This window comes from Sesamum indicum, linkage group LG1 (genome assembly GCF_026168435.1).
Source record: "Sesamum indicum cultivar Baizhima isolate 11 linkage group LG1, ASM2616843v1, whole genome shotgun sequence".
NCBI classification, from domain to species: Eukaryota; Viridiplantae; Streptophyta; class Magnoliopsida; order Lamiales; family Pedaliaceae; genus Sesamum; species Sesamum indicum.
The window spans coordinates 19,816,894-19,836,469 of record NC_142657.1 but is presented as its reverse complement, the minus strand read 5'-3'; the positions used below and the strand labels follow the sequence as shown (position 1 = coordinate 19,836,469).

Sequence of the window (19,576 nt, the reverse complement as noted above, 5' to 3'; positions counted from 1 at the left end):
CGGGTTGGGTTTGTTTTAAATTTTTTGGTATTGAATAGACGATCAAAAGAATTGATATGTATTATATGTATAGTTCAGCATTTTTTAATTTATTATTTAAATAAAAGGATAAAATATAAAAAGCATTGAAAAAGCACACTTGTTTATATCTCTTCCAAAATTAAATATATATGTATATATATATATTAAAAGTAGAATCAAATAAAGCCAATCTTTTTTAAGAAAAGAATGACATAATGTCGGTTGAGTCAATTTGAGAGTAGAGTCCAAAGTGAGAGTAGAATGTGTGGACTGCAACACATCTTGCGGAAGAACAGAACCCTCGAAAGTAAACAGTGGGTTGCCCCCACCCTAGACCGCGACGGGACAAAGAAACGCCAATCCAACCAGCGACATCTGCTCTCTCTCTCTCGAAATTTTTTAAACCACGACTTGAGAAGCAGGTGGAATCTAGAGTAGTAAGGTGAGAATATAATAGGAAAAAAAAAAACAGCACATTTGTGTATTAATAGTTTGTTTGTTTATCCAAAAAATTCTTACTCCTATCAAAAATGTTATTATAATTTTTTATTGATTAGCTATTCAAAATATTTTATAATCTGGACAGGGTCTTAGTTAAATTCAATCTAATCTGGAACTGCCCATTTATATATATATATATATAATTTTCCTAGTTTGTTATACCTTCCAAGAGTTGAGAAAAGCAGTGTTGATTAAAAAAAGAGTAATACTTGTACTTTACTAAAAGTGGTCCAATTACTTAAAAAAACCATGTCCGAAACTGTTGTGGTTGTTAGGTTTGGACAGTGAAGAAATTAAACCTCAAACTCCCATCATTAACAAGTTGAATATCATTAATATTCTTGCTCTCCAATCATTATGCCTATTTAATTAATATTGACTTCTCCTTCCCAATTATGCCTCCATTTTTAGGTGCATTTCTTGCTGTACTTTCTATTTCAAATTTTATTGCATCTTTTATTTGTTTAATATATATACGTTATGTGTATAAAATATTTTTTTTAAATAAAACATATCACATATTCTTTGCAACTTGGTGTGGAAATAGAAGATGTAAAAAAAAAATATTAAAGTAAAAAATCTGATTCACCGCTCCAGAGCATTTAAACAGTTTAGATGAAATGAATCCGAGATGAATTTCGACGTCCTTTTTAGATTCATTTCGAATCATATTGCATCTTTTATTCATTTAATATATACACAACGTATGACATCATATATTTATTTATATCTATACTAGTATAAAGAGAGGAAAAAAAAAAGAACATTCCCGCAGTTACAGATGGTGATTAATGACACCGTTGTACTAATTTTTTTTAAAATAAAAAGTATCATTCGTAATAAAATAACTAACTTATTCAAGTTTTCAAAATTTTATATTAATTGATGAAGTATTATTTTTTTTTCTTTCTTTTTTTTATTGATGTAATGTACTAATTCTTATATTTTACTCTTATTTATAATATACTTTAAAACGTGAAAGATTATTTGCTAATGCATATAAGAACGGCGTGCCACAACAACTAATTTAAAGAAAAATTATACATATAAGATAGACATGTTAAATAGAATAAAAAAAATATATTTGCCAAAAAACATAGAATAAAAAATATAACAAAATATAAAATAAAAAATTGAATTCCGTGTTATAGACCTATGAATGTCAAAATTTTGACAGCATATTTTTTGGGTAATTTCTTTTAAAAAATACGGGTGAATAATAAATCATTTATATATATTAGAGGCGGCATTTGTAAATATTAAGATTATTATTTTTTCAAATAATAATAAAAAAAGAAATACATATAATTTGTTTTATTGTCACTTACAAAACTATCTTTTGATTTATTGAAAGTTGAAAATGATAATACAAAAATGTTAATTAGCATAATTTATTGTAATAACTTATTTCAAAAAGTGCACACATGATTAACTACTGAAATAAAAAAAAAAATTAAATGATTAAATAGAACTGTACAGGATAAGACTGTTGTGAAAAAGCGTGGTTTAGAAGGTTATCAATGACATGGTATAGAGTCAAAATTGAGATGCAAATCCTACCAAAATGCCCAACCTTGCACATATTACATGGCATGCGATCAAGAATAAAGCTGTACAACTACACTGCTACAACAAAACATAATACAACCCGGAAACGGAAATGCACTATATTTGGCTACTTATTCTCAACTGTATGGCAGAAACTGTAGGGTATCTCTATTCCAAGAAAGAATGAAGAATCGCTATAAACACTGCACCTACAAGATGAAGGCGATGACTCGATCATGCTTTACCCTTCCTCTTCTCGTCCGAAGCCTGCTTCAATTCGGAAAGAATTAAAGGGAACGTTCAAATGGGGAAAATAAACAGATATTCAATATCTACGGTTCCATCATACGACCAAACGATAAGACATAAGTGAAATAACGTCGCAGCACAGGTCATCTGTGCGAAATCACAGAACACATAGTAGGCTTAATATCAAGAAGTTGACGAGCGACTAATTCTTAAAATAAAACTCACGAGGCATAAAGTGATTTGAGTAGACATAGACAAGACTATGACATTAAAATGCCCTTATCTAATGTTTCGAAGCAACCCCTCCCCAACAATGCTCGCTATCAACTCCTCGAATTTTCAGTCCCACCAATGGGATAATGCCAAGTGCACTAGAATGAAATTAAAAAAGAGTGAATAAAATTGAATAAATAGTCTGCCGCTGTTTCTAGAATGATATCCACAAAAAGAGTTGAACTCCCGAATCACAGAGTCTGCCGGATTTATTTCCTTCAAGCATAATCAATTCTTAATGGCAGCAAGAAATAAAAAGGGGAAAAATTCTCATAGAACCCGTCGAAGTGCATCGAGTAATAGATATATGCAGGAAAGAGTACCTTGCCCTGGAAGATTCTCATCGTCAGCACAAGTGTATCTCGCATTCTACGTGCAAGGTAAGAAAGCATCTTGTTAGACATATCAGAGAACTCTGAACTTGGAGCCAAATTCAATTTCTGAAAATGTGTTGCTTGAATCTATACACATAAGGTTGCTATAGCAATTGCTAGCTTCATCTATTATTTAGTTTTTCTATAGGTTTATTAAGTAATCATTTTCTGTGGAAGAAACGAGAACATGATTCCATCAGTTACCATTGCACAATCAAGAAAACCAATGTTAAGCACAAGACAGACAGAGAGAAAATTTTCCAGAAAATATAGGTAGTTCGGGGTTCTAAGTGTTAATCTAAGAGGAAACTAAGGCGGGGATGTGGCTTTTCCATTACATCATTAAGAAACAGAATCCGAACAAGTATAAAACAGTAAGAGGAGGTAGCGATAACAAAGATGCAGATGTAAGAAGTGAAGAAATGGTGTAATACCTTATGTCATTATTTGTGCTAAAGGGATATGATGAGCCGTTTGAACATGTCAAGACAAACTGCGCCGAGAGGCCACTTGGTATTTTGATCTGAAAATATAAGTGAAATGAAATATTTAAAAGTGAAAAAAAAGGGTGCAGCCTTTTCCATTACGGTACTCAAAAGTAATTGATTATAGTCTATACTAAGAAAATCTTCCGACCATGCTATAAGATTGCTTTTCATGTTAGCCTTGGTACGTGCAGTTTTTAGCATATCTCTTTTGTATAAACATCCATTTTTGACAGATCTTGGTCGTAAAATCAATAGTTCAGATTAAACAAAAATATCGAAAGAAATGCAAGAAAAGAATCAATTATGCAGCTCCTGAACTACTAAATTGAGGATTTTATTATCGTACAAATAGCAACTTAGCTTAACATGATAAATTCATATTTCAGTTGTTAATGCGTGGATTCCAATCAAAGGCTCAAACTCTTTAGTCTAGCACTTGAAACTTCAAAAGTTTACTTCAGATGGTGATCAAGAGTAGGGGCATACCAACAAGTCTTTAGAATATTTCTCGGAAATTACAACATCCTGGTTTCTCTCAACTTTAACCTGAAAGCCCGACCGCCTCATAAATAGAGTTGCTGGCTCCCAGTTTTCAGAGGAATCTAACTGTCAAATGTTTAAGAAAATTTATAATCAGAACAAAATGTTCGCAAACTTTTAAAGCATGAAACAACCAACCCAATCACTTATAGAATCACAAGAGTCTGTGGATGACAAAATAATTGGCAATCAGGTTTAGACTTATAAGGAAGTGCCATACATACATATCTTTCAGCATGTTATCTGGGATATATGGGAAACGACCAGTTCCAGCGAAAATCTAAACTTCGTCAAAATTAGGATTTTATATCAATGCACTGAAAGATCCCTGACCGACTATAATATATATCATGTGAAGCATAAGGGTCACTCCTACAATAAACTCAGCCATCATGTAGAAAAAATGAAAGTCTTGTGCAGTTGACATATTTCAGGAAACTTTAGCATTTAACTTAACAAAGCAGCATGGCTCAATTCATGAAACACAATTGTTAGAGGTATGAAAGAGAAAAAAAATAGCAAGATTTTGTTAGTAATACAAGGAAAGAAAGAAGACAAACTCAAGACATACAAGAATTAGGACGTTAAATATTGCCAAGCCTTTAGATATATAGGTATCGATCTCCTGTTGCATCTCTTCATCTGCATTTATCATACAACTCATAAGAAACACATAAAGCAGGAGAATTATCCAAAATTTATCACTGTAAATGTAATCCAAAAGAAGTATGCCTCCTATACTAATAGGAGAAATGATGCACACACTTTTTGCGGTAGGCAAAAGTCTAATCGAAATGCATCTGTATAACACAAGATCACAACTAAACTCAGAGTTGTGTACAGTCTAGCATAAATATATAAAATAAATAACAAGATGTGCTGTCTACTTTCTCCTTCAAACAGAACCCCAATGCATGTAAGTAGTTGACATGTATGCAGTCGTTCCTCGAAAATATGTTGAAACAATCATTTTACATTGTACCACAGCTGAGACTAGGTCCCTTTACACCCTTAGCTGTTGAACAGTTGTCATTAAAATAGTTGTGCAAGAATTTCCTCCAAGTAACTTTGTATCTAAAAAAGATGAAAGCTTGTATCATACCAAACTTACGGTGTTGTAGGAATGCGGTTTCCAAGTAACTTTCCAATGTGAATTAGATTTTTAGGAACTGCGAGATATTGACTAATCAACCTCAGAGGAATTCAAACACCTTAAAGTTACAAGTTTTCAGGGGAACAGGACGTTCTCGTTCTCAGAGTTATCACGTCTCCTTTGTAGGATTGTCTCATCAGGGCCAACTTAAAGTCCGAATTAACCACTTATTTATATATACTATTTTACATTTCCATATAGGGTTAATTACACTTAGACCCCTCCTAAAAATGTGAAATTACACTTTCCCCAAAGAAGTTTCCAAATTACACTTAAGCCCCTTCAAAAATTCAGTATTTACACATGACCCCCTTCGTTGACCCCCTTCGGTTAGGGTTTGGATGGGAAATGTTGACATCAACACAAAAAATTGCATAAATTTTTAATTTTTCCACTAATTTTACATTCCCATGTATATTTTCGTACTTGGGATAAATATAATATATATATATATATATATGTGGAGTGAGGTTAACATTATGACAGTTTTTCCTTATAAGTTCAAAATTATTACATGAGAATATTTAGGGGTAAAATTCAAAATTTATGTTATTTTTTTGACTAACGTTGATATTTTTTGTCCAAACCCTTGTAAAATAATGGGTCAAGTGTAAACAGTGAATTTTCGGAGGCGGTGTAAGTGTAATTTTGGAACTATGGGGGAAAGTGTATTTTCGCATTTTTAAAGAGGGTCTAAGTGTAATTAACCCTTTCCATATATAGTAATGAAAATTCGATTAGAATGTAGGACCACCTAACATGGGGGTGATTGGCAAACATGTATTGTCACTCAGATGAATTTGCAGTCAAATATTCTGTTAAATGGAATAGCAGTCAAGATGAACATATCTTAGAGTAAGCTGAGTAGCACATAAAGTTGATAAATTACGGCAATATACAATCAAGTTCTTTGGGAATGTCTAATGTAGGTCGCTAGATTACCAATCAGGAAAAGCAACATACTAACATAGACAAAGAGATTGGTCTAAACTACTATTCGGTCATCCAATCAAAGGGAAACATAAAAGATGGCCTTGATAGAGCACCATAAAATAAAAAGAAAAAAGGGATACACGTGGCTGACCTGAATTAAGCACGGGCATATTTTTGCTAGTTAACTTGAGTAAGGGAACTCATCAAGTTTCAACTGACGACGGAGCACGGAAAGTTGAAAAATTGAAGCTATTTTAGATAGATACAACATACACATGCTTGAACAAGATCGTCAAATATGAGTGAGCTTACAAACTTCCATGACCAGTGTATATCAAACTGTAAACAAGAAATCTACTATACATGGGCATGAAATTATTGCCACAGTATTTTTTAAGATTTCACAGTTTTAAAGGAAAATTCCTATCTCATTAAATTGCACTCACCACATGTAATCTTGTTGTGATCATTGGCAAAGATTCTGACAAGATCACCCTGAAAATGATGCAATACGGTATGTAAATTAGAAATGTAACACAATCGCATAGCAGATAGTGAAAGTTGCATCAATTAGGTAAGTGTCCAAAGAAAAACACAACACTTAAGGAATTGATGATAATTAGCTAAGTACTTAAGCTGATTTCATTTCTCATGTGTTCCTGTTCCTAATGTGTTCTTATATTTAGATATACATTTGAAGATAACACTTAATAGGTCAAATAATTAGTAATAAAGGAAGCAAAACTGTGTTACCTGTCGGCCTTGTTCATCCATTGGAATGCACTCAACAGCAATAAGTTTATCAACATCGTCAGCTGTCACTACATAATCTGGATTTGTGGCTCCTGAGACAGCATCAATAAAGTAGACATATATATTTCGTAAGGAAATATCAACATCATTTGAGCTACAAGTTTAACCCAGCAAACCCAAGAAAATCCAAAGCTCAAACTTAAAACCAATTTATAAGCTTACCTTCGATATACTGCCTTGTGCCATCTGGATAATGGCGAACCCACTTGTATACAGAGCAAAATGATAAAGAAAAGATACAATTTATCAGTAAAAGTAAACCTCGGAAATGTAAATCATTCTATAAGAATACCCTAGTTCATACCTGAAACATGCAGAGAGAAGTTCCACGTACAGGATATCCACAGCCTAAGAGTTTGCATCCTGGTTTAGCATCTCCAGTAATTTGAAAGCCCTCTATTCCAGGTCCATCTTCTGCAGTGGAACTTCTATTATATGTCGCATAGGAACAAGATAAGCCACTTTCTCACGAGATATTACGCGAATTACCTTCTGAATCAAAAGAACCAACCCCATCATGCATCATTGGAGGATGGGAAAATTGATCAGTAGTTCTTTGGTCAGATCCCGAGAAGTACCCATTTCTTTCAGGCATATTCTCCATAAAATGGCCTGCAACATTTCTGTAATTTTAATCGGTCAGCACGAATAGAAGTCTTGATAATGAAACGACAAACTGAGCAGGATGAGTTCTATGAAAAGTCGATGGTTTATATCATCTTTAGCCTGTGATCTATGGCATAAGTGCAAAGATATCATGAATCGGAATATGACATTGAGATGCTGGAAAGTATTTCCTAGCTTCTAATATTGAAAGCAGTAACAAAGTAGAAAAAAGCTACAAGAAGATTCAGTAAGTAATAAATTGTAGGATGTTAAAGCTATGCGGTCCCGGAATTTCCATGCAAGAGACAGTAATTTATTAGGAAGCTACAAGAATCTACAGAATGTTGTTAGTTATTAATCTATACCAACCAGCATTTCCACGACTCATCTTTTTATTGCTTTAAATTTATATATCACACCGATTACATTCTTCAGCATCATAAGTGATCATCTTTTGAGAAATATTAATAGTACTAGGGCAATGAAATGAGGACAACTAAAGCGCGAGGCTTGTTAAGGTAACCTCTAAAATTTTAAGAAAGATGGATGACACACTTAGTGCTTGCAGAATCAATAAATGTACACAATACAACAAGACTTGGTCTCTTCACATTGTAATACTGGTTGGCCGCAGTAGACAAACCATTATCTGGTGATATGGTAAGCAGATCCTACTGGGACAACATTTGTACCGAACAGTATTCGGGAAAGAGCATTAAAAACTAAAGTATTTCCAAAAATCTAAAAATTTTCGAGAATAAATAATTTATTTCAGGTTGTTCTAAATGTCCTATGCCTATTATACAAGGTAATACTTTAATCCTCACCACCATTAAGTAGATAATCAATAATAAACCAAGCTCATGTGAATAACCACTCCATTGAAACAAACAAGTTATAGCCACGAAAATTAGTGGAATATGAAATGTCATGGAACATACAAGCTCAAGGAAAGAAAATGAAATTGATTAACTGCCAAAATACAGTAGACTGGATTTTAAGAAAATAATTATCAAGCCCACTGGCCGAACAGTGAAAAACTTAGGCTAGTCAAGAAACCAGTAAATTCTAGTTACATGATAAAAGCAAACATGTTAGAACTTTCAATGGTAACAATGGTCATAGGAAAGTTCACATAATTTATACAGTGAAAATGCAATCAGGCTCTGAAGAACGTAAAATAGCGTGCACATTTATCCAACTACTGAAAAGAAAAAGGAGTGTGGAGGAAAGGCGAAAACACTTCAAGAATTATCTAAATACAAGAATAACAATTATATGCATGTTTGCATCAGAATTATGAGAATAAAGTAAAAACAATGCACATGGATGCTAAAAATTAGCAAAAGCAACATCGATAAGCATATGTTGCTCAATCAATCCGTGTTTCCATTTTACTGGAGTCACCGATACTAATGAAATTAATGTTGATGGCGGAAATCATTAGGTCAACCAATTTAGTCTTCGAAATTTTGCAATTAAAGCAAATGTGTGAATAAGTCCGCAGCATAGACATATCAGCTGTAAAATCCCCCACCACTTTTGCACCTGTCGTTTTGACGACGCACATTAGTGGCAATGTTTAAGCACACACTTTCTCGTAAATTCTAGAAACAAACCACCATTCACTAGTTATATGAATAACACTCTTAGAATCTTCAGTCACAGTTATTGTATTCAGTTACACTAGAAAAGATCATGCTCCATCTGCCAAACAATTTCAACCATTAACAAGCCTTACAAGCTCCCATAATCATTCAGGTATTACATCTCTACCCGTATCTTCTATGATTATTAACATCAGTAATGAGTTTATAGAAATTTGTGTACTCTATAATTTCTGGACTAAAATCACCAAGTAAATCAGACTATTACTCTTAACCAGGCATAACAAAGCTCCAGGACTTTGTTATGCTGAATAAGGATGCTAGTAACATTACAAGTAAATCAAATCCATTAGTGCTTTAACCAGGCATAACAAAGCGCCAGTACTTAGTTCTGCTGAATAAGTGCTGCGGCCATTAATATATATGAAATCCCTTGGGTTGATACTACTCAAGTTATTTATAATTAAGTCGTACATGAAAAATTCTTGACACTAAACCATGAAACGAGTTTAAACAATCATAAGAACTCCGAAAATTTTCAAGCCAACCTATCAATGTCAGGTATTGTCCTTAGAAGATTCTCATTATTCGCAACACTCCGCGTTAAGCTTCTGACTTGTTTAGGATCATTATCTTGTACATATCTTGACGCATCATCAGCTGATTCCAAATGTTTTCCATCACCATACTGGCTATAGTGAGAAAATCCACGCACACCCTACAGAATGGAGGTCATAAATTAATGATCTTTATTTCGACAAAATATAAACAGAATACGATAGAATGATTAGTACACTGATAATGTGCTCAAGCTAATTTTTCTAAAACACGACCTGACCACAACAAATGAAAAGTAAGCCAGCCCTATCAACTCATTAAAATATAAGTCATGTACAATATCATCTGAAACCTGAATAAGGTGAAGTACCAGAAAATGAAGTTCCAGTAATTACCGTAGAACTGCTTGGAAATTGGCCAATCATTGGACTTAAACCTGGAGCATCTTTATCAACAAAACCATTTCTTGAATTATTTCCAATCATGGAATTCACCTCTGCAAGTCTGGCCTGCATATAAGTTATTCTTAATTTAGAGTAAGTAATGTATAAGAATAGCCAAAAAGGTTTCATGAGTATATGTTTTTGTGGGGCAGTCTGCATTTGCAGTGAATCATTCAGTTTACACATGGATGAGTCAAGTCAAGAAGATGTGATTCCTATAATATACATTCATCAGTGGTCATCTACCTAAAACCATAATGTCTTAATGGTGTACCATACGTCTACTCCTAGATTCATAACAATCCAGTAAATGACAAGGAGAGCAGCAAAAGCAACAAAGAACAAATTTCTGAATGGGGGCTAAGGTACTTCATGCCATTAACAAAAACAAGGTAACACAATGAGTGTGTGAAATAATAAAAAAATGAGACAAGCTTACATGTGAAGTTCTTATCTTCAACTGCAGTTGATCATGTAAATGCTGCAAAAGAATTAGAAGAGCATAACTAATAATTGCAAAAACTTGAGCATAGGCTTCATTAAGAAATTTTTACCACCGAACAGGGTGGTGTGGGGACAACTAAATTTGTAGAGAAAAGGGGGATAAGACCAAAGAGAGAGATTTTATCCGCTTATTGAACAAATATGAAGCTAATGTACAGAAAAAATAATACAACAATCATAACCACGGTTCAATTTCATTGCACCAGACACCACATTCAAGCAAATATAATCACATTTATTTCAGCACCCTTGGCAAAGGTCAAAGTTTCGCCAAACTAGAAGAACTTCTAGTATGAAATTCAAATTTCATTGAACAAAATGGTAACACTGAAACACAAAAGATTAGCTTACACCCTATTGAATTAGAAATCTGATAAAATATGGCAAAGCAGCAGACGATGCAGAAATTTGTTTCCTTTACTATTCTGTAGCAAATTGAAAAATTAACCTTCTGTACAAGCTATGAAAAGATAACACCAGTGAAAGATATTTAAGAGCAATAAGAGGTACCAGAAAGGCCGAAGGGTCACATGAATGAGTAGAAAAGAGGTAATATAAATATTGAGGAAAAGGAACTAATTTCGAAAGAATGTCAAAACCAGGATGAAATATCGGAATCATCTGGCCAGAAAAATGTTTCAAAGGATGACAACCTACTAAACAACTGGCTTTTTATGGCAGTAAACCTGAATTTCCTGTACTCAATATTTCTTTTGCGGGACAAAAGGGGAAAGGAAAAAGAAAATAAAATCTGCCCCACTTCATTTTCAAATTAATTTAGGCATTTTTGTTTTAGCCATTTTAAACCTGCAATACCTCCAATTTCAGGGAAAATGATTCTAGGAAGTATGGATCAGGAGCTGCTATTTCAGTTCCCTTTCCTGTACCCACATTGAGAAAACAGCACTTCCACTCACATCTTCCACCCATTTCCCACTATAACCAGAGTTACTGAAAAACAAAATGAACAGCCTAGTTCTACTTAATAACAAATATTAAGTCCACAATCAATGTTAACATAAAAAAGAAGAGCATGTGGGTGTGCCTCTATCATCTCCATGGAGACATCATGTCCCTGCTATCAATCTCAACGTAGTAAATAAACATCAAAGAGTTCCTGTAAAGTGGCCAATCCTGTGGGATACCAATGAATAAATACTACAGATATTATGTCTTAAAAGGTCAGCTCAGCAACAGGGGCACATTGATGGATGAATAATAAAGAACCCTGGTTAATGTTATTGATTAAGGGCGCAAAGAAGAATAAACAAGGGAATGTTAACAATAGCCAGACACAAAGGAGCTTAACAACAATACAGCCACAAGGAACTAAACATGCAGTTCTCTAGGATCAGAAAGGCAGCTCAATCACAAACTGGAACATGCCAATAAACTCATGCACCAGATTTAAGGTATATATCATAAATGCACAGGTATAGAATTAAGATATCAATAATGTTATAAATTCCACACCTTGATGCTGTCTGTTAGGGCAGAGGCATTAGTAGCATGAGGTAAAGCACCATATTCAGCCAATATTCCTAGCATAGATGATGTAAAGATATGTTTCTCGTCCTCTTCAACCTGCCATGTGAATGCTTATATGAAAAGTCTACATAGAGAATGCAGCAGGAATAGGAAAAGGGAGAGAGGAAAGGACAGAATGATTGATTAAAGGAGGATATTCCAATATTACCATAATTCCAGAGTAAAATTGAGAAACAAGTTTCTTTCACTTTTGAATGAAGAGCCATTTAAACCAGAAATGAAAAAACTTATTGATTATCTTTTAAGTGCACAAACAGAAGAAAGATGCATGTAAGTTAAGATGCTAAACATTCATAGCATTGCAAAAGCTTAGGATATGGAGATCTTGGTTCAAGTAACTTTCTAGCGACCTGGACATTTCTAAGGGCTGAATAAGACTACTATAAAAGTGGATTTTGTTGAAGTTGTAGAGAAAGAATACTTCATGATCTTCATGTATTCCTCGTTCATATAATGATAGCATTCTGTTCCATGTTGTTCTATCAGAATACCCATAATTGCTCTTGTCAAAAATGAGGGGGAAGAATTACAGTAGACAAAGACCATATATCTTTCTATCTCCGTCAAGCCTTTGAACCTTTCAATGAAACTAATGACCACAGAAAGAAAACACATTTGAAAAATCAATAGTTCAACTTTCTTCTTGGCAACCAAAAATAGGAGGCAATTGGAGTAGAAAATTGCAGATTATACACCAAAAATTTGATGGGATAGACCCTTGTAAAATGCGACCTTGTCTTGTTATGTATTAAAGTAATGCTATTATAGATGACAGTATCCTGGTTTAAACTTGACTCTCAAGTAATTTGCTACTTTTTTAAACCAAGGCCCCAGAAAGGCATAGCTCCCTCCCTACAGAATTGGAGTATAGCAGCAAGCTGTGAAGGTTTATGTTTGCTTGAGCACTTTAGTTCTGGTCAATGATGAAAGCCCTTCCATGTGATCTGATTTAGTGGAACAGTATCCCAACTATAAATACAAAAAGGAGGACTTATTTGATATAAGAGCTCCAATGAACACCTCAAGCCGTATACTACAAGCAAAAACAGTTCTTCACTGGATCTAAGGTACCTCTTACTTCTTCTCAGTTGATAACCTATGAGCAAGTGTTTTTTCAGTTGATGACCTCAGAGTATCAATTGGTTTTCACATTAAAAGCCTGAAATTCACTCTTGGCGTGAACCAAGCCAGTCTGGCTGATTTGGGACCTAGGGATCCTGCAATATAATGAGGCTTCATTTCCCTGATTCTCCTAGATTTTCAATCAAGCATACCCTCTATACAAGTAGTAAAAAATAAAGACATACAAAATTGAATGTCTTGAAATTGGTATTACATTGAATTTAATTTAAACAGAAACAATAACTAGTTGCAACAGTAAGAGGTAGAGAGAAAGTAGCCCACCACCAAGTATTTACCTTTAATTGTCTAAGCAAGTTTAAATTTACTTCAAGATCACCTTTCCTTCGTGCCAACTCATTTGATGCAGAAGTTATAACTTCACTTTGCTTTTCATCTAGAGCCTAAAACCAAAAGAAGTATTTCGTATATTAGCTATGGTACCAAAAGAAGAAAGGGTTGACAGGCGGTCTGTTAAACTAAAGGTAAGTAAAGAGATAGAAAATACGGACCACCCGTAACTCAGCAAATTTCCTCTCCAATGCATATTTCTCATTCAACAGTTGTGATTCCTACAATCATGCACAAAAGCATAAGGCTCATGAAAAGGATATGGGACTATGCAATGCTATAACCTAAAACCATATATCTTACTCTAATACTGGCAAGAGCAATTTGTTCCCTAAGATACGAAATTTCCTTCTCTTGAGTGCTAGCCCGTGAATAAAGTTCCTACAAAAAATTTCATTTCCACGTAGAACTTTAAAATGAAACCAATGCCTATCTTCTAAATAAATACGAGTACCATGGTTTCTTGGTCTTCAGAGTTGATCAGATTTTCTTTTCCTTTCACATTTTTTGGTGCAGAAGTTGCTCCTAAGTTGAGCCTGTGAACAAATGAATATTGGCATGAATAAATTTAACGCATAAACATTAATATTTCACCTTCCTCAAAAGTTGGTTAGCCCATTACCTGCTTGCAAAATCCAAGCTTTGGGCCTGATTCTCAACATCCTTGTGGCCATTAGCAGAACTATCACCAGAAGACATTGCCTTTTCGATCGAAGTCCCCACGAACACAAGTTCAAAGCATCCCAGTCAGTACATTCCACAAATAAAGAAGACTTCTCATTCCAGTTTTGCCTTGACAAACAATAATGCCCCTCTTGGAAGACTTCTGCGAGGAGCCTGACCAACCACCTAGAACTGAATCAATACATGTTTCTTGTATGGGTGAGGGTATGTGCGAAAGCTAATACTATGGACCTTGTAGATAAGAATCACAGGAAGTTACTCTTTTTTTATATATCAACTTATTTCATCTCAAGTAAAGAAAATCCATGGATTGCAGGCAACTCTTAATCTATGCAGAAAGGAAGACTAGCCTTCTACCGAAATCTTAGCACGACTTATATCGAAGCATCCCCAGAGTTCAAACATTTAAAACAATTTACTCGAGAATAAAGGAAATATAGGTAATAGACTAATGAAGAAATTCCAAACAAGAGAATCACATACCATAGAGCAGCACGTATAACTTGTTCTATTTCAGCAAGAAAAGTTTTCAAGATTTTATAAAAGAAAAAAGAAAGATCGAAAAAAAATTACAAAGTGAGGAAGATTTTTATCTACAGAAGTACAATCCTTCTATCCATCTATTAAACAAGTGCATGAGAAAGTGACAACATAAGACTCATGGAAAACGAATTCCACCAAAAATTGATGCATTCCAACGATACATAAGGCACAAAATAGAAAAAAGATTGCATCAATCAAAAATTCACCAACCAAACACAAAATCTGGAAACTTAAATGACTTGGGGAATAACTAAGTATAAGAAACAGAACAGACATGAATCTATTGCTCCAGTAAACCATTTGAAGTAATTAAAGTAACAAAAACATGAAATCAGAACCAAAGGGGCCTAGTATTAGAAAAGAAAGGGCAACATCACACCCTGAGAATCAAGATGCAGTCCAGTCCAAGAAAGTGGAAAAATTACCACCAAGAACATCAAGAATGAACTCAAGAATAAGGCATACATGTCACAGAGACCACCCAAAAACAAATTCTATTGTTTATACAATCGAATAAAAATGAAATTCCAATGACGACGAATCCATGCCATCAAGAACTCACGAAAACGAACATAATTCACAAGAAATCAACACAATTCTTGAAAAAGTAGGAATTCAAGAAGCAAAGAACAGTGGGTTTCTTTTACCTTTATGAACTGAGAATTATGATTGAAAACCTGAATAATTCACACCCACATTAAAATCAAGAAAAAGGGTCTTTGGAGAAAGAGAGAGGGGGCAAAGGTATTCGAGTTATTACAACGTTGGCATCAGAAAAGTCAGATGCTGAGTCCTTGGAGTTTTTTTTTTTTTTCTTTTTTTTCCTTTAATTTTTTTCCCTCGACCGCAAGGCAGAAAAGGTTATAATATCCAAGTTCTGTCAATCCAAAAAAAGAAAATGATATAATGAAAAATTAAATACACATAATATCCCAAGACAGATTCTTGCAGATAGGTCTCAATTTCAGTCTATTCTGGTGGGTCAAAGACATTGAAAATTTCCATGTTGTTTCCATTTCTGCTTCAATGTTAAAAAAATAAATAAATAAAAGCAAATTATATTTTTGTCCTATAACTTTAAATTATTAGTATTTTTGGTCCTATAACTTACCATATTGACATATTTCGTATATTTTTTTATGAATTTAATCCTAAACATCTCATATTTAGTCCTTTTTTTGATAATTTAGTCATGTATTGACTATTTTGGCCATAACGATCCATAGTTGCAAAATAAAAAATGAGATCTATTACAGTGTAAAAGGGATCAAAATTATCAGTTTAACTAGTATTACTAATAACCAAAAACTAAATATGTAAATAGAGTAATCACAAAACCAAAAATACTAATAACCTAAAGTCACAGGACCAATAATGTAATTTTGTCTAAATAAAATATAGATACTTTTGAAATTCTTCAGTTTTCTTGGATTTTTTTCCTTTTTAAGTTTCTTATGATAATCTTATGTTTTAGTGATGATTATCAATAATTAATTATTAATTTATTATAAACTGTAATTATGTATTCATCATCTAACGTGAAAAACACTCTTATAAAGAAAACACAAGAAAGGTTATAAAGTGAATTTTGTTGCCTAAATGAGTATATTGCCAATCTTAGAAAATATCAAGGTGATATATAATGAGAGGATGAAATCAGATTTAGATAGTATTTTTTTTTATATTTTGAAAGAAAATAATTTAATACATACCTTTTTTAGCTTCCAAAATATTAAATTTTATTTTAAAATTAATTTTTAAATTATTTGAATAAAATGAACCCATGAACTTAGAAAGTGTTAACACTTATAATTCAAAAATTGATACTTGAATTTTTACAAATATTTTAATTTATACCTAAAAGATTTACAAAAATATCAAGTTTTGTACAAACACTATCTGAAAATTTTAATATAACAAATGTACTCTGTTTTTAAATATATCCATCAAATGAACATGACATCATGGTAAATTAAATGGATAATTGAAATTAAGTCTGGCTTGAAAGAGTTTATGTGATTACGAAATATTTTAGATAGAAATGTGTTCAAATTTGAGATTTATAGGCATTAATTAATTAAAACGTTTAGAAAAATAAAAACTCATATAAACTTGACATTAATATCAAACTCGTATACATATTGCATAATTTATAAGATTTCATATATTAAATCGACATAAATATAAAAATGAGCGTTGCTCAATTGCACGATGTGTTGCAGTGTGTCATTTTGAAATAAGTACGTTGATTCGTATAATGATATGCAGTTTATGGTAAATTAAATCGATACCTTTTAAAATTAGGCTTAATTAGACAAATATTCTCTACCCTTTAAAAGTTATAAATACACCTCTTATTAAATGTTTGTGTAAAATTTCGTCACTAACTAGATGTGTTTGTAATTATAACTACAAACTCCATAAATATATTTATATCTTACAAAAGATGTATGAAACATAATCTTAAAGAGTGTCAATGAATAGGAAGAGGATTTAATGAATTTCAATCTACGAGATACATGTTTTATTTGGTTTCAAGATTGGGTAAAAAGTTGATTTAGTTACGAAAGCATTTAGACCATAATCTTAAAATTATTCATCAACATTTTGAGTTTTTGTTGGAAAATTCTTATTTTGAAATTTGACTAAATCAACAAATAAAATTATACTTGTAATATGATTAATTACGTTACTTTTGAGAGTTGAAAATTTCTAAAAATCATGTAACAACTTATTTATTTTGTCTTTATATGAGTATTGGATGTTTAATGCTCGTTATTTCCTTGAGTCTTTAATGGGTAAAATACTTCACAAACTAAAAGCTTTGGAATTTAAGAAAGAGGCTGTTTACTTTTCAGGCGTCTCGGAATGCAAATGCAATTGGTCTAAAATAGAATTCGATCTATTGTTTTCGAGTCTTGATAGAGTAAATTCTATTGAATCAAGTAATAAGTGTAATGGGATTGGTCACTTTTTTATTTTATGTACATCAATTATAAAATATATCGTATTTAATATATAATTAGTTCAGATTCGATAGTACTCAATTTGAATTAGAGTTTCCCGTAGCAACCACTATGGAGAGCTCCAACAATGTTGATAGCCTATCAGAGAGGTGAAGTGGCAGAGCATCTTTCAAGAGAGAAGCCATCATCGATCTTCAATATAGTAATTACCTGATGCAATAACATATGTACTTATTCACAGCTCACAACTTTCCTACTACTAAACATCTGTAGTCAGACAAGAAAGATCAACTGAAAACAATGTTACAGAGTAATTCTTGATCGTGTAATCCCCAATAACCACATCCATCTACCTTAAACTCCCCGAGAAGATACCTCGTCATCATCATCACATGGAATCACTATTTCACTACACATTTCATGCTCAAAAGACTGATCCTTTTCGGCCTTGAAACTATCCACACTACTCTCTGAACAAATCTCATGCAACAAAGACACCTCGTGAGTAACCTGATCCTCAACCTCCACAAAATCCAACTCATCCATCATCCTCGGATACTCCTTAAATCTCAGTCTCCTAACCACAAACAGCTTCACAATCAAGACTTGAACGCGCTTCTCCACCTCTCCTCTTACGCGACCAAATTCTTTCACAACCTCATTCAGTGTACCAGGCGAAAAATCCAGCAACGACGAGCCACATTCAATGCAGAAGTTCACCGCAACCTCAATATGATCCGAACTCGGACGTCCCAACAGAAGCAACAAAACATCAAAGGCCACCAATTCATAAACCACTGCTTGGTTCACTAAGTGCGCCAAGAACTTCAACACCGCCTCCATTTCTTTCTTGTTACTGCAATCATAAGCCTCTTTGAACTGCAAAACGACCCTTTTCACAAGCAGAAGCCCCACGTCCGGGAACTCAGAGTTGATCATTGCAACCAATGCAGCGTAAAGGCGCGGAGAGCCCACCTGGGATTTCATTACCGCTCTGCAAAACAGGCCTCTGCCCCAGATCAAATCCTGGTTCAAGATTTCAGAAGCTATGAACCGAATGTTGGAAAGATTAAGTTTTTGCACAAGTCCCGTGATGGTTTTCTCCATGGAAAGCCACTTTGATATCTGGTGACCATGATGTTTGTTCCTCTTCATCTCTAGTTGAAGAGGTGAGGTGCAAGAATCGCTGAAGGTAACAGCAGAATTTAGGGAATCCATTTCCATTGTGGGTTTCTTTCTGGGGATTGCAATTTCCTTTCCTATTCAAGAATTAGAATCGTTGATCATGAACAGGGATTTAGGAAGGAAACATAACAGGAAGAAGATTTGATTCAAGAATCGCTTCCTGAAAATAGGAAAAGGGGAATTTATAAGGGTTTATAATGAGGAGTCCAGAGTTTGTGGAAGTATGGGAACTGAATTGGAAAATTTCAGTTGATTGGGAAGCAAGAAACAAGAACCAGTTTACACGCTAGATCACATCATAATTTTCCTTTTCTAAGACGTGGTATGATCCACACTTATGGAATTTAATTATAAATATATTTTTATCATTTCAAAATTATAATTACTCAAATTATTGTTCATCCTAACAAATTTTACATGTGATATTTCGAAAATATTCCCATAAGTTTTTGACAGTAATTCACCCATTCTGCGGACTAATATTTCATAAACTGTGTCTTCTTAGTTTACTAAAACACATCAAAGAGGTAACTTTTAAAATAAAATCTAAACATATATTTATTAAATAA

The 19,576-nt window shown here is 33.5% G+C and overlaps 2 protein-coding genes across 4 annotated transcripts; both read right to left on the bottom strand.

Annotated features, from left to right (window-relative positions):
• Positions 1 to 2,009: 2,009 nt before the first annotated feature.
• On the bottom strand, positions 2,010 to 15,750 carry LOC105168103 (uncharacterized). 3 transcript variants are annotated; one of them, XM_011088067.3, is made up of 20 exons: positions 15,504 to 15,750; positions 14,252 to 14,484; positions 14,084 to 14,165; positions 13,933 to 14,010; positions 13,791 to 13,850; positions 13,578 to 13,682; positions 12,085 to 12,195; positions 10,547 to 10,588; positions 10,060 to 10,173; positions 9,655 to 9,824; positions 7,383 to 7,516; positions 7,198 to 7,307; positions 7,056 to 7,098; positions 6,834 to 6,925; positions 6,527 to 6,575; positions 4,566 to 4,636; positions 3,941 to 4,060; positions 3,401 to 3,489; positions 2,916 to 2,961; positions 2,010 to 2,337 (listed from the first exon to the last, which is right to left on the bottom strand). In XM_011088067.3, the coding sequence occupies exons 2-20, from the start codon at positions 14,326 to 14,328 to the stop codon at positions 2,305 to 2,307; spliced, it is 1,626 nt and encodes a 541-aa protein (XP_011086369.1). In that variant the 5' UTR covers positions 14,329 to 14,484; positions 15,504 to 15,750; the 3' UTR covers positions 2,010 to 2,304. The 3 variants fall into 3 exon arrangements, with proteins under 3 accessions (XP_011086369.1, XP_020551413.1, XP_020551406.1); XM_020695754.2 differs by having other exon boundaries at positions 14,252 to 14,478; XM_020695747.2 differs by having other exon boundaries at positions 14,252 to 14,466.
• A 2,303-nt stretch (positions 15,751 to 18,053) lies between these two features.
• Positions 18,054 to 19,046, bottom strand: LOC105169944 (pre-mRNA-splicing factor cwc22-like). The gene is made up of 2 exons (XM_011090496.1): positions 18,198 to 19,046; positions 18,054 to 18,089 (listed from the first exon to the last, which is right to left on the bottom strand). Exons 1-2 carry the CDS (start codon positions 19,044 to 19,046, stop codon positions 18,054 to 18,056), a joined length of 885 nt encoding a protein of 294 aa, XP_011088798.1.
• Positions 19,047 to 19,576: the final 530 nt, after the last annotated feature.

Coding starts and splice junctions, on each gene's coding strand:
- LOC105168103 (XM_011088067.3), bottom strand. CDS start 14,328: ATGTCTTCTGGTGATAGTTCTGCTAATGGCCACAAGGATGTTGAGAAT. Junction 14,011..14,083: donor CTGAAGACCAAGAAACCATG/GTACTCGTATTT, acceptor AATTTTTTGTAG/GAACTTTATTCACGGGCTAG. Junction 2,962..3,400: donor AGCACAAATAATGACATAAG/GTATTACACCAT, acceptor CCTTGCACGTAG/AATGCGAGATACACTTGTGC.
- LOC105169944 (XM_011090496.1), bottom strand. CDS start 19,046: ATGGAAATGGATTCCCTAAATTCTGCTGTTACCTTCAGCGATTCTTGC. Junction 18,090..18,197: donor CATGTGATGATGATGACGAG/GTATCTTCTCGG, acceptor GTCTGACTACAG/ATGTTTAGTAGTAGGAAAGT.